General features: G+C 29.1%; 1 protein-coding gene across 2 annotated transcripts in view; it reads left to right on the plus strand.

The window, feature by feature from the left end:
• The window catches only part of Calx (sodium/calcium exchanger 3), an 85,862-nt gene that overhangs the window by 44,376 nt on the left and 17,503 nt on the right, over positions 1 to 23,983 (plus strand). The window contains exons 4-5 of one of the 2 annotated variants that reach the window (XM_085480529.1): positions 11,718 to 11,909; positions 15,511 to 15,672. In XM_085480529.1, the coding sequence (XP_085336655.1) occupies positions 11,718 to 11,909; positions 15,511 to 15,672 (354 nt within the window). The remainder of the gene's footprint in view (positions 1 to 11,717; positions 11,910 to 15,510; positions 15,673 to 23,983) is intronic. The other variant, XM_085480530.1, reaches the window with a different exon arrangement.

Consider the following 23,983-nt stretch of genomic DNA (forward strand, 5'->3'; position numbering starts at 1 on the left):
TCAAAAAAATGTACACATATGTATATATAATATTTGAAAAAAATGATAAAATTATATAAATATAAAAGCTGAATGTGGCAAGGTCGATGTACCAGACAGAAATCAGTCTCTTTTCCGACTCGTAGTCAGACACTGATAAGTGACGAGAATAACCTCGACCATGATGAAACTCTCTTTTCATCTGTGACTGACGTCATTCGCGTTAACGAACTCGGATAAGCACCGGAAAAATTGACCTTTTTACGAGCCGAAACGAAATTTGTCAAAGTACAATTTCAACTTTCTCATTTCTGGAAGAAAAAAAATCATCATTTTTATTCGCTTCGATGCAAATTTTTTTATCATCCCATTTTTTATCTCCGAATGAAAAATGAATGGAGTCGCTAGATAAATTGACTTTCGCAATTGATAAAAATTGTACAATATATGATAAAATTTTTTCAATTTTTTAATTTGATTTTAGCGATAGGTTTTCATTGCACTCTCGAATTTTCGCGATAAAATTTCATAACTTTTATTCAGAATTTTCAGGATATATAGGGGCTTCGTGATTTTTATAATTTGTATTATTGAATATTATATATAAATTTTTAAAGTGGCACCTCTCGATGCAACGAAGACGACACGACACATTTGTCACTGCCCACCGGTTCTATATTCGTCTCTTCATTCAGGCTTTTTTTACGACGTAGGTGTAAATTGCTCGTGCCAGATCGAGCGTAACATAAGATTCCGCTGGTAATGAAATAATGTCGAGGGTTATTAATAACTGTGTTTATTATGCTCTAGATAATGCGCTCACAACTATGATGCCATTAGCAAATGTCTACGGTGAAATTACAATTTACAAAGAATTCTAACCGATCGTGATATTTCGCGCGATAAAATATTGCGACAAGATCCATCTGTCCATGACAGTATTGTTATAATATAAACAAAGCTTGAAGAAAAATTACAACAGAAAAATAGAAACTACGCAAAGAAGCTTATTTTTATGTTCCATTATTTTTACATCTCGTTACAAAAATTGCGATTGCTTTTAATATATAGAATATAATTTAAAAAATAGATAATATAATATATAATATTGTATATGTATATTATATAATATATAATATGTATATAAAATATAATATATGATATATATTATAATAATATATAATATAAATATATATTTTATATATTATAATATATATTATATTATATGTATATTATATTGTATAATATACAATATAATATAAATATATATTTTATATATTATAATATATATTATATTACATGTATATTATATTGTATAATATATAATATATAATATACAATATATATATAATATATATTATATAATATATTTTATATACATATTAATATATATACATTAAAATAATATATAATATATAGTATAATAATATAAAATATATTATATATATTATAATATATATAAAATATATAGATACAATATATATAATTAGTAAATATTATTATTAGATATAATCAATCGGCTTTCCTTTGCTCTTATATTTGATCTCTCCAATTATTCATTCGTACCTTTTTCCATCCCACATTATTAAGTTAAAGATTAATCTCAGTATTCTCGGCTAATTCCACGGCTCCGCAATTCTCGCGTAGGAATTCGGGGTTTCATTATTCAGCCGTCCAAATAGGAACCGCCAGTGTTTATAGTATTTGGTCTGAGCAAAGCGAGACCGGCCAAAGTAGATACGAAGTGACTAAAGGGCGACCGAGAAATAGAGAGGGAACGGAGGGGAACAATCGGGGGGCACGATCAGGCCAATGGTATATATCAAGCTTTCCGTAGGAAACACCGGGACAGAAGCGATTTCGCTCGGGTGGATTTTATGTCGGTACTAAATGCGGCCCCTTTATTTCAGGGCCAAAGAAGCGGGAGGAAAAAAAGGCAATGAGAAAAGAGACGCTTTTTCTCTTTACCAATGATTATACTGGCGGTAGAAATTATATATATATATATATATATATATATATATATATATATATATATATACAATATATATATATATATATTTAAATTTACATTATTAAATATTTATATTATATATTTATATATTTACTTTATGTTATTATTAATTATATATATAACTTTCAATTAAAATCTTCTCTAAATAGAGAGCTCTATGACAAAAATATTCTCTTAATATAAAACTTTAAGCGAGAATTGTAAATAAAACCCTGAACTAAAATTTTAACAAATTCCAAGTAAAATTAAAAAGTAATATAAAAATTATAAAATAATATAAAAATAATAAAAAAAAAACTTTTAATAAAATTTCCTATAGAATCTATATTTATAAGTGTGGTCTATAAATATAAATTATATACGTATATATTCTATAAAATATTATATCTAGAAATTTATATTCCAAATAACATAATTAATGCCGTTATTGTAGCAAATTAAAGTGTCTGACAAATTTGTCAGTTCGCGAGGAGAATGGCGACAAGTAAATACGACGTGGAAGACGAAAATTAATATCGAATCGCGTGATTTGAATACGAAATGTCATAAAATAGCGCTCGAGGTGGATGAAAATTTCCTCGCTTAGGGAAAAACAGCTCTCGGGGCATGTTGGGAAAACTTTCTCGCACCCTATAAAACATTGTCATCCCCCTGACAAATACAATTTAGATTGAAGTAACGAAAAATCGGTTAGTATTTTGGTTATATACGCGATAGAAATGGCAACAGGCCATGTTTCATTCAGTCAACCCTCTTGAGAATCGCAGGAATCGCGTTGAAAAAAACGCAGAGGACATTTTCCCTCTATTTCTGCTTGTATAATTTTTGATTTTGCACAGAGTTCTCTCACACACTTTATTATATTTATTTTATATTTTATTTATATTTTTATATATGTATATTATATATGTATTTTATATATATTAATATTTTATATATATTATATATATAATTTATATAATTATATTAATTACATATATAAGTTTCGAAAAATTTATGCATTTTTCCCTTCAAAGAAACAGAAGAGTCTTGGTCGGTTACTTTTCAAAGAGGAAGCTAATTAAGCCACGGATATTTGTTTTTAATTAAGGAATTAATCAATCTCACGGAAGTTTTGGGATCTTGCGTTATGTTTATACTCGAAACTCCTCTTGCCGAACTCGTTAACTTTGACAACTCGTTCGCGAAAGGAGGTTTCATATATATTTTACTTTCAGATTTTTGAATATATATCCCTATAATTATCGAGTTTTCGGGGGATAAGAAAAATATCGATCCTCTCGAACTGGGGAAGCAATAAATTTCCTATAGTTGTAGCATAGTTTAGTGATCAATATAAGATTCGACTAAGGACAGATGCGGTCGAAGTATATCAGTTACGTTTTTTTTTTTTTTAATATCGCAACACTTGGCGACTCTTACATTCTCGATGTTCGTTAAATTATTGAACGGTGTAAGTCTTGGCAATGACAGCGAGACGGCAAAAGTAACAAAGAGAGAGGGATAGAGAGAGACGGAGACAGATCCCAGCCAAGTTTACTCTAAGCGCATATACGCGTTTTAATTAGTTATTCGCGCAGGAACTTCTCCACCGTTGATCGGCCTCGAGAATTTTAGACAACACGGCTAATTTACCACTTAGAAGTAACTTTACCGCCGCGACGGTAAGTTACGTTGGCTTCGAGGCGCCATAGGTTGCTTCTAAAAATGGATTCCCGGGCTAAAGTCGGGCCGAACTTCGTCAGGCAAATATGTCGACAAAGTGTTCACAAATAAGCGACGCGTACGCAAATCTCGAAGAATCGATGTAAAGAGAAATATAATTAAGTCAGTAAAACATTTGTCAAAATAAAGCTCGATAGATGTACCATTAAATACTTAAATATTTAATATATATAAATTTATATAATATATATAATATAAATAATATAATATAATATAATATAATATATAATATTATATATTATAATATAATATAATATAATATATAATATAATATATATAATATTATATATTATAATATAATATAATATATAATATAATATATATTATATATATAATATAAATTATATACGTATATATATATAACAAAAATTATATATAAATATATATATATATAAATATACTAAAATTATTTATCTCTCTCGAGATAGTTGGAAATTTTATTTTTTTCATATTCAATTATTTGAATATTTCAGTTTTTACACATTAAAAATATACGTAAAGAATACTGAACAATAAATTTAATTTAGACAAATAATTCAGAGTAATTAATGAGATGTAATCAATTAGTAGTAAAATTATACCCCCAAATGTAAGCAATAATAATGAAAAGTATACTCGCGGGGAGTAGTTTAAAAATTGTAACAAGTTGCAAACTTGGCAGGAAAAGTGCACTCTAGAAAACGAATCTAGGAGATCTTGAATATATAACTATGGCCCCTAATAATTAACGAAGTTCCAACCATTTTACTTGAAAATTTTCAAGCACGTAATCTCTCGTGAGTCTTCAAAGTACAAACTACGTTTAGGTAAAAGTTTCGTCGGAAGCGTGCGGTCACAGAGAAATGGCTTTTCTAAGAGAGCGATTTTTTTTTATATGATTTATATCGAGATGCTAATCAGCTGAATATTTTTCAAATGGAATTTTTCTTCATATTTTTTTAATTTTTATTTAATTTATTTTATATGTGATTATTATCGACCGTGTGAATATATATAATATTTTATATAAATATTTTAGATATACACAGAGATAATTTTGCGCCACCTTTTGTGTCGGCGCGTGCGCTTTTTTCACCTGAAAATTTCTCCGAATTCTCATTCTACGGTTGCAGCAGCCGTCCGGGTGATCCATGATAAGTCCGCTCTCGCATTAACCACTCCCATTCCTAACCCCATCCATTTCCACGGCCGATCCACTTTACTCTTGCTCCCCGGCAGTACCAGGAGTAATTTCAACCGCTACATCAACCTACATACGTGCCGAACGTTACCCGGTTAAAGATTACACTCTACAAGTTTCCCAAATCCTACCCTCTTCCGCCCACTTAAATACAGCGATATATAATTTCCTTGTTCCTTCCGCTCTTAAAATTATTTATAATAAATATATAGATAAAGAAAAGAGCAGAGAAGAGGAGAGAGAGAGAGAGAGGAGAGACAGAGAGAGAGAGAGAAGAGGGAAGAGAGAAGAGAGAAGTAAGAGATAAGAGAAGAAAGAGAGAGAAGAGAGATACCGAGACGAGAGAGAGAGAGAGCGAGACAAGGCGAAGCGGCATAGAGGAAGAGAGAAGAATAGAGAATAGAAGAAAAGAGAGAGAAGAGAGAGAGATGAGAGAGAGAGAGGAAAGAGGGAAGAGAGAAGAGAGAAGTAATATATAATATAATAATATATATAATATATATATTAATATCTAAATAAAAATTATATATAAATAATATAAATAAAACTAATGTATAATAAAAATAAATATAAATAAAAATTATATATAAGGAAAATTGTAAATTTAGCAATTTTAATTCTTGAAATAATTATTTATTAATTTCTTAAATTAGGAAGCCTCCATGTAATAGTTCGTAAATTGTTTTCTTACATTTTTTTTCTAAAAAAGAAATTAATTCATTAAAATTAAATATTTTTCTGGAGGATGATACAGTTACTATTGATCGTTTATACCGAAAAAATCTCCGATCTTTTCCTACAGCCAATTTTTTATATTTTTCCGATAATCTCTCGATCATGTCTTGATCGAGGGTTGCTCGTAAAAATTCCACCGCCGTTCGTAAGGTTACGAAAAGGAAGCGATTTTACGCCATCAATGTATTTCCGACTTACCAGGACCAATCGAGTCTAAAAAGTATTTTGATGGAAACGCGCCATAGTCATATTAGTTATCGCTGCTCGTATTCAATCACCGTGTCCCAGTTTCCGCTGGAAATTTCCCGATTGCGGTAAAGTCCAATGTAGAGAAGATAGAATAAATCTACCGGTGTGTATATATACAATATATAGATTTTCTCTTGCTCAAAGATTAATCAGCCTAAACGACTTGAATAAAAGTAATTCAAAGAGAGCGCAAAATAAAAAAAATAATTAAAAGTAAATTCTTTCAAATGTAATTTTACTATGTTTCGAATTTAATAAAAAACGTCCTTTTGGCTTTATTTATTAATTAAATAAAAAATTATTTAATTAATAAATAAAGATAATTTTTATTTTATCTTATTTTTAATATTTTAATATGAAAATATTGTAAGTAAAAAACAGATGATTCGTTAAATGATTAATATTTATGATTATTCTAAAAATTGTATGTAAATATAGGTATATAATTTGGATATAATTGTATAAATAATTTAATATAAATGTATTTGTATCATAAAAGAGTTATATATATTTAAAAAAATTAAATTAAAAAAATTGTATAATATAATATTATACAATTTTAAATTTACATATAATTTCTAGATATATTAAAAAAAATTAAATTAAAAAAAATTGTACAATATAATATTACATTATATTACATAAATAAATGTATAAAAATATTAAGAAAAGATTTTTCTATCATCTTCGCAAGCTTTCATAGGCGTAAAAAAAGCACAAAGCAATATTAAATAAAAAAGTGTTATAAATAAAAAAAAGTTATAAATAAAAAAAAGTTATAAATAAAAATGAATGAAAAAATTTTATGAAGTGATAAGATACCTACATATGGATAAATTCCGATATGCGCGATTTAGTCGGCAAGTAACGCACCGTTATATTCAATTCGGGAAAAGCGCAGCGACGTCGGCAGAAGTTCGCAAAACGCGGGATAACTTCTGAGGCGAATTTTCCGAGTTTATACCCACTGGCTTTTCCGATGAAAGATGGATTTCAAAGGCGATAAATCTGCGTCCTGCTTGCATCTGGCGTTCATCGGCCAGGATCGTTTATCGATTTTATCCCCATTTGGGTTAAAAATGAGACTCACTATTACTAATCTCTCCCTCACCCTCTTCCTTTCTCTCCCCAACTCTCCTCAAACTCGCTGATAAATCGTATTCCCTCATTTCTTTCGTACGAAAGAACGCGCCTTCTTAATGAGCTCGAATTCCTTTCGCCAACATGGCTATGAAAAGGGATTTTTTTTATACACATATATATTAACTTAACTGATCTTTTCTATGTAAAAGTCCGATAAATTTCACAGAGACCGAAGAAATGTGATATCGCAGAAAATCTCGAATTTTCATGATTATTATTATATATTTTGTTGCATCAGCGTGTCAAATCGACACTTCGAATATAATACATTATTATTATTATTCTATCGTCATTATTATATTACATATCATGATTATTAAACAAATTATTTTATTTTATATTTCGTAAGTAATAATATCGTTTTTGTTGTGAAAGATAATTCTTTTAGGCAAAATATTACATATAATAAATTTGATACTTTTTATTATACTTAAATTTTCGGAATAAAAAAATTTTTTACGATAGACAAATCTTTTCTTAATATTTTTATATTTATGTAATATAATATATTATTATACAATTTAAAAAAATTATATTTTTTAAAATATATATATATATATATAACTTTCCATTATACAAATATATTTATATTTAATTATTTATACAATTATATCGAATTTATATATATATATTATATATTTAAATATATTTTTTATATATTATATATATTTTTATATATATATTATTATATATATATTTACATATAATTTTGAGAACAATCATAAATATCAATCATTTACGATTATTGATGAAACGCTCAGTATCTTCTCTTATTGTTTAATATCCCAATTGCCGATAAGAGAGAACGAAGAGGATAGAGGGATCGAACAAAATATATTCGATAGGATACGAACTTTGGGGTGTTACGAAAATAATGCAGGATACATCGATTTGAAGTCCGGGAAAAATCGAGCGAAATTGAATTCGCCAGCGTGGAAAGCCAACTCGACTGAGCTTTAGTCGAGGTATGAGCTTTCGAAGGGATAAGAAGCTTTTAGAAGGTAATACGAGAACACGGCGAAAGCCAAAGTAAACAAATTTATATCTGCCCACGAAGGGATGTTTTCAGGGATGAGGATTCGAACGCGGAAGCGACTGAAAAATGACAACGTAATCCCCGGAGATCTCGGCAAGAATGAATTTTCACAAACCCGCCGTTGTTTTTTTATTTTATTGTGCCCGAGTTTGACGGATAATTAATTATCTTCGACCTAGAAATTTATGTTAATTAACAGTTCGCTTCGACATCTTTTATATTTTAATTTCAAACAAGTTAAACTTTTTTCTAATATCTTAATTAATAATTTTGATTTTTTTATTTTATTTAGGTATTATTTATTTAAATTTTATGTTACTTTATTTTTCTAAATATATTAAATGTATATTTATATTAAAAATTAATTTTAATATACTTTTAGAAACTTCATATATTCCGTCTTAAAAAATATATTTTTGGATACACACGAATGAAATAAATATATAAAACTCATAAAAAATATGTCAAAATATTTCTAAATATATAGAAAAAAATACCTATGTATAAATTATTTATTTTCCACATATTTAAAAGTATTTAGACATATATTTTTTTACGTGAATGATTTATATCCGCACTGTCGCAAATCGTTGTATCATAAAAGCTCTTTCTTGTAATGCCATAATGGGAGGTCAGTGGAAAAGCTAAAACGAAGAAATGAACCGTTAGTTTATTAGGGATTTACTGAAAAAAAAAGACGCAAAATTCCGCAATCCTATATATTATTTATACGAGATTTATACTGCAATAGAAACTGCAAAGCGACATTTCAGGCATGAAGTAAGTCACAAATCACAAAATTCCATCCCAAGGTATCGTCTTCGATTCAGTAGAAAAATAGCGGAAATTATCTCGAAGAAGGAAAACGGGAAATTTTCTCGTCGATTCCTTCGCGCGAAATATCTCCGACAAAAGGATGACATTTAACCACATTTTCTCTCCGATAGAAATGTTTGAAACGTAACCAATCAATTCAGAAAAATTTGCTCGCTTAAACGCTTCGATTCTTACGATAAAAAGCGCAAAAATAAAAACTATTTTTTTTTTTGCGAATAATTTTTATAATGAATATATACATATATTAAAAATATATGATGGAATTTGTCGATTTTAATGAAAATTTCACGATCGTATATAATAATAAAATCCTTTGTTCTTTTTCTCTCTTATCTCCTGGCTATTTTTTTTATTTCGATACGTTCGGATCTGCAGCTGCGGATTTATTTTTTTTTTTTCTATTTCTTATGATGAAGTACTACTACGGGCATGGACAGGAGACAACAGCAACGAGTGCGTCATTCGTCATTGGTCGAAATACCCGTCGACGCAAAATATCGATCATCCCTCGATGGCGGAGATAAATGCGGTTGCAGGGGAATTATTTATGCATTGGAAGCATAGCGGATTTATTTTTTTTTTCGCATACATTTCATGCAATTTAATGTACCGTCAAGATTTTTATTATTAAACAAATTATTTTCAAGGATTTAGATTTAGTATAGGGCTTTGCAGTCTAAAAAAATTGCTTAAGTATATAAAAATTCTATTAAAATAATTATTTATGTAATAATTAATTTTTAAGTACATATTTTAAATATATATGTAAAATGTAAATATCTATCAAATTGGATTATTTATGCATTGGAAGCATATAGATTTATTTTTTTTCGCATACATTTCGTGTAATTTAATACACCGTCAAGATTTTTATTATTAAACAAATTATATTCAAGGATTTAGATTTAGTATAGGGCCTTGCAACCTAAAAAATTTTTTTTAGTATATAAAAATTCTATTAAAATAATTATTTATATAATATTTATTTTTTAAGTACATATTTAAAAAAAAAAAAAAAATATATATATATATATCAAATAATATTGCTTATAAAAATTAACCTTTTCGTCGAAATTGTGTAAGAAGTCTAGAATTCAGTACATTGCTTTACATGCTAAATTTTTTAAATAATTTTAAATATATATATTTTAAGTATATATTATATATATACATATATATAAAATATATATTAAAATAATTATTTATAGTAATTATTTTTTAAATATATGTTTTAAATACATATACATATATCAGACAATATTGCTTGAAAAAATTAATCTTGTCGTCGAAATTACGTAAAGCAATGATAAAATTAATACACTGAAAAAATTGATAACTTGACTAAATCTTGCATATAAATACTTTATTAATCAAACATACAAAAATATTTAAATTAAATATAACATCAAATCTATATTTAAATTAAATATAATATTAAATCAAACGTGTACATGACTTATATAATTTCAATGAAGAAAATAAAAGAAATTTAGTTGAAAGGTTTAGTCGCAAGTTAACGATTTTTGTAGTGTACCAAGTATTTGTATACGGCCCATATGGGATATACTCTCTTGTTCTGTCGTTGTGTATCGACTCTTTCGCGGTGCGCGCTAGTGGAATATCGGTTCAAGTGACGCGAGTCGGCGTGTGGTCAGACGCGAGTAGCGGAGCACGGAATTAGAGCCTGAGAGAGGCGGCTAACGCGTGACTATAATTCATGAGATAAATCGATAGTAAAGCCGCGTTCACGCGAACTGTTTGTCGCGTTTAAAGCCTATTTGCGCAGATTTCCACGGAGATATCAATCACTCAATCACTATCCGCACTGTTATCGTGCGATCAATCTTCAGACAAACTTGTCTTTAAACATCGAATAGCTTATCATAAATTTTCCCATCTCTCAGACAGATTAGACACAAGTAATTTTATATTCTTATATTTTTTTGCAAAAAAGTATATAAACACGAATAATAAATGATTTTTGGAAGATATAAAATATTCGTTTCTTCAGAATTTACAACAAAATTTATTTCCTCTTGAATTTAAAACTGTCAATATTTTTACACAGATACACAAATTCTTGTATTAAATGTACAGAAAAATTCTGAACGATCCTAAAAAATTAATTAAAATATTATATTATAAACAAAAAATTTATTTTTTTTAATTTCAAATTTAAAAAATAAAAAGTTTTCTCCTGAATTCCATAATTTCATGCGATAAAATTCTTGAAAAAGAAGAAAAATTTATTTCCTCTCGAATAGTCTAATTTAAAAGTGTTAATATTTCTACACATTTAGATACAAAAATTCTTATATTAAATTTATTAAATAAAAATTCTCAACGATCCTAAAAAAATAAACAAAAAAATTAAATTAAAAAAATTTTTTTTCTCTGAATTCTTTAATTTCATGCGATAAAATTCTTGAAAAATAAGAAATTTACAACAAAAATTTATTTCCTCTCGAACAGTCTAATTTAAAAGTGTCAATATTTCTGCACACTTAGATATAGAAATTCTTGTATATAAATTTACTAAAAAAAACTTCTCAACGATCCAAAAAAATAAATTAAAAATCAACTAAAAAATTAATAATTAAATAATAAATTACTAAACAATTTAAAATTAAATTAAAAAAATGTTTTCCTAAATTCCATAGTTTCAGCGATAAAAAAATTTTTGAAAAATAATAAACGGGAAGGCCCGATACGTGCGCGCTGTTTTTCTGTCTGTCCACACGAGTCGGCTCGCGACTCACGTCTCCGCGGAACATATGCTAACGTCATTGAAGCAGCAAGATGCGATTTTCTGGTTTCAGCGGAGGCAGGACTGGCGGCGGCCGCCGAGATGAAGCAACCGGAAGAGAGAACGGAGGAGGAGAAAATGGCGTTGCTGGGCAGACCGCGGCTGGGTGAGGTATCCCGGGCTCAGATCAGGATCAAAGAGTCCAAGGAGTTCAAGAATACAGTGGATAAGCTCGTCCAGCGAGCAAACGCCTCCATAATACTCGGTGAGTTTCCACCTTAAACCTTTTTTCTCTCTCCGGGGGACAACTCGGTGTATATGTATATATATATATAAAGATACGAAGCTTCCGGGTCCACCAGGAGCATTATCCATTTATTTGGAGAAAGGAAAGAATCAGGTTTAAAAATTTAAATCGTTAGGTACGGCAAAAGGAATTTTTCTTAATTTTACATAACGTTATTTCGAAGGAACGAGATATACATTTTCTGTTCGAAGCAATAAATATAAGAGTCTGTAATTTTAATTTTTATAGACGTCCTCTCTTTCCTTATTAACGTTTTCTGGTCCCCGCAAAAGGAATTCTTTCGACTTGTATTGCGTTCTCGCTTACAAAGAAAGGTGTATTGCAACTTTGATATATGTAGTTATATAAAACGCATGAAATCTTTCACGTTGATCCCCGAGGATTCTCTCCCTCTTTTTTTTTCACCAACTCTGTCGTGAATTTATTATTGAACGGTACAGAAACATCCCCAACTCCCGAGCTTAACCTAACCTTTCCCAATGGAGGATAAAATGCGCATCGCGGGACTCGCGAACATCTAGATTGGAGCTCTTCAGAAATGCAACCCCGAGGAATGCGGCGTGTTATGCAGAGGGGGAGGGGGAGGAAAAAGAGGGGGTGGGGTGGGACTCGTGAAATTCAAGACTCCCCCCGGACGCCATATGCATGATTCTCACGTTTCTGCGTTTCCCGCAACCTCCTCCCATTTCCCTCCCTTTTTGCCGCACTCGCGCTATGCGGCCGTTTTCATGTTCCGTCATACTTCACTTTTCGCATTACTTCATATTCTCCGTGAAATTTCTTTCCATTCCGCGCCGCGTCGCGTTTCTCTCTCTGGAAAATTGAACCGGCAATTTACGAGGATGCTGACCATGTCTGTTTTACCGACTTTGAGTTTCGCGGCTTTTCTTTTTATTGGCTATATAGATTAAAAAAACCTGCTCCACAATTAAAGTACTGATAATAATGAACGGAGAGCGCTGAAATTTCGTTTAAAAAAACAATGAAAGTTAAAAAATTACAGTCCTTTATCGGCCTCTTGCATCAGCTCGTAACATTACTTATTTAATACAAAAGTTCTGCGGTTTATTTGTGCACAAAATATGGCGCTCCCAATAGAGATGACATGAAAGAATAATACAAAAGTAATCAAAATATTATCAATACTTTCATTGTGGAGAATTTTTCAATCTGTATATTTAATAAAAAGTGAACCTAACCTGAATTTTTAAGTCGGTAAAACAGAACTACGGCAGCATCCTCTTAAGACTTTGATATTAATTGGAGATGTGTGTTCAAGTACAATTGTTCTTCTCGGGCTTTATAAAGAGGGAAAGAGATAAATTACACGGGTCTGCGAAAGAAGAAGTTCCGAAGTCTCTTGTACATTTTTTATTACGAACTTTTAAACATGCGTTTTTGGGGAGCTTTCAATGCCATTTTTTTTACACCGCAGAAAAAAATGTAAAATTATATGCAAATCTGTATTATTATTAATTAATTTATAAATGACACCGTTATTATAATTGACACCATTATTATAATAATTTTAATAATTTTTTGCGATCCGCAAGACGGAACAAAATTTAAGACTTTGATATTAATTGTAGATAAGCATTCAGATGCATATATCAAATCGTTCCTCTCATACTTTAGGATTTTAGAGAGAAAAAGAGATAAATTATAGGTCTGTATAATTTTGCGTCTGAAAAAGAAGTTCCAAAGTTCTGCTACGAATTTTCAAAAATGATAAAAACACATTTTTTAAGGAAATTTTAATACCATTTTCCTCGAAACTTGACGCAATAGATTTTTTCCAGATCACAGAAAAAATATAAAGTTATACCTGTGTTATTAATTAATTTATAAACGATATTGTTATATAATGGAAGTATAATGATAATTTTAATAATTTTCGCAATTTATTTTTCGCGATCCAGAATAAAATTTAAGGCTTTGATATTAATTGTAGATGCGTGCATTCAGTTAGATATATTAAATAATTCTTCTCACGCTTTCATGCTTTAGGATTTTAGAGAGAAAAAGAGATAAATTACAGATCTGTATAATTTTAGGTTTAAAAATAATAAAAACATTTTTTTTAGATTTCAATGCCATTTTTCCTCAAAAATTTGACGCGATAGACTTTTTCCAAACCGCAGAAAAAATGTAAAATTACACAAACCTATTTTATTAATAATTTTATAAATAGCACTGTTATATCATTGAAACAATGATATAATTTGACTAATTTTTCACGACTAGCAACGCGGAATAAAATTCCTAACGAAGCAGCATTGTCACCTCTCTCTCTCGTACTATATGAATACCGTAAATTTCCAATGAAATTTCCTCGAAAATGACGCTCTCTGTGTCGGATTCGCTTTCGTTATCGACTCCCGAAGACACAGAGAAGACAATGGAAAGCGCGAATCTCTCTGCAGCTATCAGTTTCAGCAAGAAGTCTCTGTTCTGTTCGTTTCCTCCTCTCGCGCTATTCCGGAGGCCCTCCTTTGCCTCATGTTAGGAAACTCTGTTCCGTGCGTGCTTTTCGTTCCTCAAAGGCATCTCGCCTCCGGAAAGCTCCGGATCGAGAAGTCGCGGTGACACCTTATTTTTTTTATAGCAGGTTTTTTTAAAATATTTTTCTCCTTTACACGAGAGAACAAAATTCTTCCATTCTCTTCACCTCTCTTTGAATCGTTTCTCTCAAAAATGCAATCGTCATGTTTTACACAATAATGGCTATTTAAAAGAATAGCTTTTTCCCGTATTATTGCAGAAATTATTGATTTGCCGTCAGCTAAATAAATTCAAAAGGCTTATATTTTATCGGTTATTTTATACGACAGAATTATTAATATTTATGATAAATGTCAATAATTGTCACGTCTCTCCATATTTGAATAAAGATATAAATAAATAATTATTCAAGTATACAAATAAAGGTGTAAATAAATAATTCATACATATATATCAGATAAAATATTTAAATAAAATCTCGCATGTTATACATAATAAATTAAATGAAGTGTTAATATACTACTTATGTGTTTTTTTTTGTATGTGTATGTGTGTGAGATAATGAAGTTGACTAGCGGAAAATATCGCATTGCTCTATTATAGTGAGCTTTTCTTTGTTCGATTTTCCTTTCTGCATTTTCTGCCTTCGTTCACCTTGTGAAGTGGAATCGCTCAAAGCATTTTCGACCGTCGCCCTCGATAAAACGCTTCATTCACTTGTTCGATATACTCATGGGTTTTTAAATATACATACGTATACCTCAAATTAGTTTACTACATCAGTACACATTCGGTATCGTGTTTTCTTTCTGAGAAAAAAAGTTGATTTCTTTTTCGCTTATTTAATGCATAATAATAAACAAAAATTATATCACTAAATAATGTTATTTAATTTAATTAATTTTCCAAATATTGTCTCATTATTTTAAGAATAATCATTGATTTTTTCAAATAATTTTTATAAAAACCGAAGATATTTTAAAAAATTAAAAATTTATTTAAATATCTCTCTCTTTTCTCCTTTTTCTGATGTAGGAATTCTAAAATCCATTTTCAGGCACGAGCTCTTGGAAGGAACAATTCACGGAAGCGCTGACCGTCAGCGGAGGCGACGAAGACGAGGAGGGTGGTCAACCCTCTCCGCCATCGGCGATGGATTATCTCATGCATTCGCTCACTATCTTCTGGAAAGTTCTCTTCGCCTTTGTCCCGCCTACCGGTAAGTACTAGTAATCTCTACTGAATTCGTATCACTTAAGAGGATGCTGCCGTTGTTGTTTTATCGACTTTAAGTTAGGTTAGGTTCGCTTTTTATTGAATATACAGATTGAAAAATTCTCCACAATGAAAGTATTGATAATATTTTTATTACTTTTATATTATTCTTTCATGTCGTCTCTATTGGAAGCGCCATATTTTGTGCACAAATAAACCGCAGAACTTTTGTATTAAATAAGTAATGTTACGAGCTGATGCAAGAGGTCGATAAAAAGACTGTAATTTTTTAATTTTTATTGTTTTTTTTATATGAAATTGCTTTAATTATGCAGAAAGATTTTTCAATCTGTATAGCCAATAAAAAGAAAAGCCCTTGAACTCAAAGGTGGTAAAACAGACATGGTCGACATCCCCTGAAATATATATGTATATATATATATATATATATATATATATATAGTTAAGAGGAGTAATAAATTTTTAATTTTATAGTATATCAAACTGTTAATGAGAAATGTGTGTTTGTGTGCGTCTGAAATAAGAGTTAAATAGGTTTTTAGTGAGAATATATTGTCTCTCGTAAATAGGTCATTTAGTTAGAATATATTTTCACGGAGTTATGAAAAAAGTCGTAAGCAAGTACGAAAAAAAGAAAATAGATCTCTGTGTTTTATATATCTTCTTTCATATCTCAATGAGTAAAATATAAAAGAAGGATGATTATCTAGATTGAAAACAAAACTATTGAACTCAAATAAATATTTACTTGAATAGTTCTATTTACACATTTGTTTGAAACAAATAAATATTTCTCTGTTTTGAAAAAGAATGTATTATATCAAATAAATATTTTTTCGCAGCAAATGAAATATTATTAGTTTAAAAAAAATAATGTATAAAATAGTATTGAAATAAATATTTATTTGAGTAATTAAATAATTTTTTCAGTGTATTTTAGAAATGTTTGCATTTATTTGTTGTCTTGTTTATTAGTTATTATAAATCACACATACATTCTCAGAGAATTTATTATATTTTAACTTATATACATATATATATATATATATGTATATAATAATTTTATTTGCATATATATACACTAAAAAAAATTGTTAACTTGACTAAACCGTTCAACTAAATAATATTTTGTGAACTAAACATAAAGATATTTAAATTAAATATAACATATTAAATCGAACAAAAGATGTATTTGACTTAATTATTAATATATGTTCAATTAACAAAATAATAGTTTAGTTGAGAGGTTTAGTCAAGTTAACAATTTTTTTTAATGAATATAATTTTCTATATATAAAATAAATTTTCTGAGAATTTGTTACTCTTCAAGGTATATATATATATCTTGAAGACATCTATCACAATAAGAATTTTCTTATATATAAGAAAGTTCTTATTGTGATGCCTCACGGCAAGATTATGGGGTCAGAAAAGCAGGTGTTCGTTATCGCTAAAGAGTTTGATAAAATCGATATACGTTATGCGATGCGAAAAGATGCTTTTAGTATGCCCTCGGGGTAATAATTCAACTCGCAAATGCGAATGGTGGTTGCAATCTTACGTGAAAACGACGTCGACAGACACGAAATTGCAATCGGCTTTGACGCGATGGAAGGTAAAGTGAATTTCGATCGAAACGCATCATCGGGCGCTTATGATGGCGCAATCTGGAAGGCGAAACGGGAGGGGCACCGAATCAAGCCTTTCATGTCCGGATTTTCACCCGATTTTCTTAATATTTGCGGGTGCATACTCGTATAAACTTATTAATTAAAAATTATTCAACAGTTCAATTAATATTTTTACGTTAAGGAGATGCTGCCTTAGTTCTGTTTTACCGACTTTAAGTTAGGTTAGGTTCACTTTTTATTGAATATACAGATTGAAAAATCCTCCACAATGAAAGTATTGATAATATTTTTATTACTTTTGCATTATTCTTTCATGTCATTTCTATTGAGAGCGCCATATTTTGTGCACAAATAAACTACAGAACTTTTGTATTAAATAAGTATTGTTACGAGCTGATGCAAGAGGCCGATAAAAAAACTAATCTTTTAACTTTTATTGTTTTTTTATACGAAATTGCAGCACTCCTCGTTCATTATTATCATACTTTAATTGTGGAAAAGGATTTTTTAATCTGTATAGCCAATAAAAAAAAAGCCATTGAATTCAAAATCGGTAAAACAAACATGGTAAGCATCCCCTTAAATTAATATAAAAATATATGCAAAAAAACGGGGATAGTTATAAATATAAATTGATTTTAAATCATTTATTTTAACAGATTAATATAGACTTTTTTTAGAAATACATAAAAAAAAGACACGGTACTTCAGGAGAAAAATGTATCAACTTTACGTGAAAAGGCTCTTATATAGATTCTTCTCTTGTAACTTTGTAAGGAGCATGAGAAAGAATTCTTATTGCTTCTGCTATTTTATTTCATAGATTTTTCTTGGATTTTTCCCAAGCGCTTTTCGCTCTTCTCAGTTTCGTTTAATTCGACTTTTCTTTAATTTCCGACTTTTCCTTTGTTTTCTCTTCTCTCTTTCCCTTTTTTTTTCAAACTATATACGAAAGGGTTTGTCGGCGCCTTTAGTCACGACGCTCCGCTTCCATCGGGTGGAAGAAAACGAGGAAAGACGACGAAGCAGGGATGAGGAAAGGGACAAGGGAAAGACGTGTTTTATTTCAGCGAGCACAATCGCGAAAGCCTGCTGAACTGGCAAGAGCTCGGGAAACTACTGTATCGAGCAACGTAGTTTCATCCTGTTTATTCTTCTCTTCCTCTTGCTCTCTCCTTCTCTCTCTTTTTCTCTCGCCATTCTTATAAATCAACGCTTCGTTACAAGATGCAAACCTGCATTTATTCCGCTCCTTCTCGCCCCATTTTTCGAGAGAGAGAAAACCTTAGATAGCTAAAAGTTGTCAAAATGAGAAACTTCCTGAATCTTTTTTTGTTTAAAAAATGTAGAAACTTAAGGTAGAATAAACAGGGTTGGGTAATAACTAGTTAATTAGTTAAAAAATAAAAAAAGTTAAAAAGTTAATAACTTTTAACTTAGCTTAGTTTATTTAAAATGTATTAATTTTTAACTTCAACTAGTTATTTTTGACCTTAAACTTCCTTAATTTTTTTGTTAAAAAAATGTAGAGATTTAAGGTAGAATAAACAGAGTTGGCTAATAACTAGTTAATTAGTTAAAAGATAAAAAAAGTTACAAAGTTAATAACTTTTACCTTAGCTTATTTTTAAATTAAAGTATTATTAATTTTTGTATTTATTTAGTCAATTGTAATTACTAAGAAATATATTTCTATATAAAAATCAAAATTTAACTTAGTTTAAAAAAATTATTAACTTATCCAACCCTGTAGAATAATATATGTAGACGTTCCGATTTTACAAACAAAATCGAAAGCTTGCGATAAACAATTTTACTCGACAATAAAATATATATAAAAAAAAAAAATAAAATAAAAAGTGAATAAAGAAGATTCTTGGCTGTCATGGAAATAATAATCTTATATTTTTCACAATTGGCATACTTCTCAAATTTTATGTTCGTAGAATTTAAAAATTTTTAAATCACCCAAATTCTAGAATTATGCAACTATTATGAGGCAAGATATTGTTGCAAAATTCATAATTTTCCTAAACGCAATTTTTTCGCAATAAGACATTTGATGAAAAAAGCTAGTTTTTTTATGTATTGTATATAAATCAATATTTCTTCTTGCATTTGCTTTGTATAACATCTAAGAATTAATTTATGGTTCAAATAAATGGCATTTTGGATTTAAATAATATGTCTAACCGCGTGAAAAATATATCTTTATTTCTTGAAGATTTGATCTTTTTGTATTTTTAGCAAAATTTGTAATTTTTTATTTTTGCCTCCAGAAAAGGAGAGATAAATTTTGAGAGAAATTATAAAAGAAAATAGGTGATAAAATACGAGGACGAGAATTGAAATATTTAATTTACGGATTATATATATATAATACATAGCGTGTGCGTAATATTTCAGTTTCGCGGCTTTTTGAAAATGTTAAGAAATCCCATGAATATACCCGTATACTTGTATAGAGATAAATGCACGACATACATACATACATAGAAGATGCACACGCGAGCACCGTTCTCTGCTTTTCCACGAAATTTTCGCGTGATTTACGGCGACCTGCACCCGCATACTCTTTTCCAAAGTAATTTTCGTTCGCAGAATTTACGACAATAGCTGTTCCGGCTCTGTGTACGGCTGTGTTCGAGATACTAAACAAGTTTTTCTCAATAAGAGTTAGAAACTGATAGATTTGTCGAAGAAAAGAAACGGTAGGTTTGCCTGAGTAAGACTAATAAATTACGAAAAACTCTCTTTCTCGAGAAAGCTTCTCTTCTCGCTTCAGATAATGTCATATTTTAAAAGTATATAACTATTATGAAATAATTAGATTTGCGAAAACTTGTGCGAAAAAAAATACAGCAATTTTGTTTCAATACAGAAAATAAATTAAATATAAAATATAATAATTCATAATAATAATATGTAATATTATATCATTTATTTTCTATAATATAAATATATTATTTTTTATAAAATTATTGTCATAATAAAATAATAATTAAAAATAAATAAAATAAACGACAAGAAATATAAAAAGTAGTCAGAAATAAAAAATTAAATTAAATATACAATATATATAATTCATAACAATATATAATATTATATCATTTATTTTTTATAACATAAATATATTACTTTTTATAAAATTATTGTGGCATAATAAAATAATTAAGAATAAATAAAATATAAACGATAAAAAATATAAAAAGTAGCCAAAAATAAAAAATCAGAAACTTAAATTTTTTTTTAATTAAAATTAAAAAATGGCATCTGCATAAAGTGGACAATTATTAAAATATACATATAAAATATAAATATTTTTTCTTTAAAATGTAACGTATTATATAAATTAGTATTACCCTAGTTAAACTGATATTAGAATTGACTTTAATATTTCCTGATATTTAGTTTAATAAAGTTATAGTATACAAGCTCTTATTATACTCGATCTCTCGGGAGTTTTCGAGCCTGCTAATTTTTCGATAATTAATTATTACATATAATGTAATCAGGGGGAGTAATAAGGGGCGAGTTTCGCTTGAAAAGGGGATAGCGAAACACGTTAATAAATCAGCTGAGTTTAGCAAGAGATTACAGCAAGCGTGCTGCGATAATATACATCGGCCACGTGTTAACAGTAAAACTAACCGCGTGTTTGCAGACTCTTTAAGCTATATTTACGCCCACGTTTACCGTAAACGTGCCTTCCCATAAAGATCTCTAATAATAATTTTCTCTTGTTGTCAAAGCCATACATATACATAGGTACGAGTACATAAAGAAGCAGAAACAATGCCATAAATCTCAATTTGATGCTGCGGAAAAGCAGCAAAAATTCAGCTCTTGTCCGGCTTTATTAGTTTCGAAGAGAGACGGACGATGTATCGAAATTTGTATTTGCAGGCGACGTTGTATGAAAGAAATTTAGCCTTCGATTTTTCGTCAAATTTCAGATATGCATAAATATTCATTTGAGAGAGGAGGAATACACGTTTTCGGGAAGATAATTGGGGCAAGTGAAATTTGATCGTCAATAACGTGTGCGTCGAAATAATAGGGCGACGTTCGCACCGTGTAAACTGATTTAGTTATACCATAGTTCTGGATGGGTTGACAACTTTCTAGGTGAAGCGAGAGATCCATCAGCCATTGCTTTCCGCGCGAGCGAGGCCCGTAAAAACACGGAGAGCTCGACAATTTTCAACGTGCAAAGCGAAGTGCACTACCTATCTTCCCGCAATTTGCATGAAAACGGAAGTCTATCAACGTATAAACGCAAATTTCAATACATCACGTCCTAAAGATAAAAATAATAATTATTATTATATTATTATTTTTATTATTATATATTTATAGTAGTAATTATAACTTTTATTTATATCATATACATATATACTTATAGAGGGTGTAACTAAACAAAATAAGTATATGAAACACACTATCAGGCGCCTACTAAGACGCCATCTACGCTGTTTTCCACGCGCTGATTGGCCAATTTTAACAATTTATAGCGTCAAAAATAAAGCTCAGATTAAAAAATGGCTCAGGACTTTTCGATTTGGTTTGTCGTCCTGCATCTGATGGTGTGCTTCGTATACTTTTGTTTAGTTACACCCTGTATATATATATATATATTTTTTTATTATATATGTATTATATAATATTTTATATTATATAATTATATAATATAAAAAATTATATAATATATAATAAAATACTATATATTATTTTTATATAATATTGTAGATATAGATATATATAAGTATGAACTCGAATATATCGCGGTTTTTACGTTGTCCTGTATTTTACAACAGCGTTGTTTACACAATTAAATCAATTAGGTGCTTTTTAGGCTAGTGGACCTACCTTTATTGGCCACAATCATTCTGGGGATGTAGCTTTGATCTCAATGAAGGAGAGAAATTCCTTTCGTTTCTGGCTAATTATCATTGCCAGTGCATGAATGTAATTTTACGCTCCGATACGATCGTGAGATATCACGATTGTTTAACATACGTCGTTGAATTTATAATTTTATTATTTATAATAAATTTATAATAAAATTTATTAAAAACGTTCATATTATATACATTATTTAACTAATCGATAATTTGAATTTACATCAATCAAAGTAAAATATTTTCAAGTCACTACATAGATGGATAGACTAGGCTAAACAAAAGATTAGGCTAATCAATGTTTGTTAAAAGAGTAAATTATTTTTATATAACGCAGTTATCATTATGTATATACAATTAATAATATCACAAATGCGTATTCTTTAAGTAAAATAAATAAATGAAATCTGAATTGAAATTCTTTTTATATTTTTCCTTAATTTATACTTTAATTTACACTTGTATATGTGATATGCTTTATTATGCTTAATTATGAGTATTAATCTATCAAAAGTTCAATTTAAGTAAGTTTGATCTAATTTATGCTAGTCTATCCATTTTGAGGCAACGAATCTGTCTACAATCTACTATCTACTACTATCTATTATTATCTACTAATTTACTACTATCTCCGATCTATAAATTCGTTATCTCGAAATTAAATAAAAGTTTATCTCACTCACCGATGCACAGCAGCGGATGTTCAAGCTACTAGCTGTCTGTAACATACAAATAAAAAATCTAAATTATAGCAGCGTTTAAATTAATTATTATATCAAAAAATTATTATTGGATGCATCGAACTTTATATTTGATGCATAACAATAAGAAACTGTATATAAACATATAATAAAATAATTTTATAAGTTTAAAAAGAATATTTCTTAAGTAAAAACTTATATATTAATATATTACATTTTTAATATAATTTTTTAATATAATATAATATATTAATTTTTTAAATATAATATCGTAGTATTTTTTTTTAAATACAGTTATTGTCTATATTTGCAATTACTACTTTTGTATATGATTTTATGCATTAAAGTTAGATGCTATTGAAGTTATAAAGTATTAAAGTTCTTATATTAATGCATATGTGTGTATTAATATGAATTTAATAATTTTCGTATTTCGCAATTTTATCTTTCGATTAAAACGTTTCCACAGAAACGGAAACGTTTTATCATTATCATTTAGTGCGCTGTATCTATTCGATATTAAAACGTTACATTCGTTAATTGGCTATCTAGCAATATTTTAAAGTGCTCGTTATGTTTGGCTCTGCATTCTCTCTGGCGAACTTAATACTCGGATTTTCGATTGGGATTTGAGAAAACAATATCTCGTTGCGTGTATTTATTATTTTCGAAGTTGTTTTATTGTTGTTATATTGCAGGCGGAAAATTGTTAGAATTGTTATTATCGATACCTTTGTTGTGCGATGTCGATTCTGACGTGAAAGAGCTTCGTTTCGTTAATAGCGGTTAAAAATTGATATAATCGTCTAGTCGTGATTATTTTATTGAGAAATTACATTAGTATCCTCTAGAACGAATATTGTGTTGCGGAGTTGTATAATTCTTTTCATGACAGCCCCGTTATGTCCTGTCTCTCTCTCGAGAGAGCTACTGGATGAAAATGTCAGTAGGGTTTGTTCGTGGAATGTTCCTCTCACATTTTTTTTATATATGACACTGATGGATAACATTTCGGATAAGCCGGTGAACCGAACCGGAAGCAGAACCCGTTATCCCTTTTT

This window comes from Nylanderia fulva, unplaced genomic scaffold (genome assembly GCF_048542155.1).
Source record: "Nylanderia fulva isolate GAGA-0341 unplaced genomic scaffold, ASM4854215v1 Scaffold15, whole genome shotgun sequence".
NCBI lineage: Eukaryota > Metazoa > Arthropoda > Insecta > Hymenoptera > Formicidae > Nylanderia > Nylanderia fulva.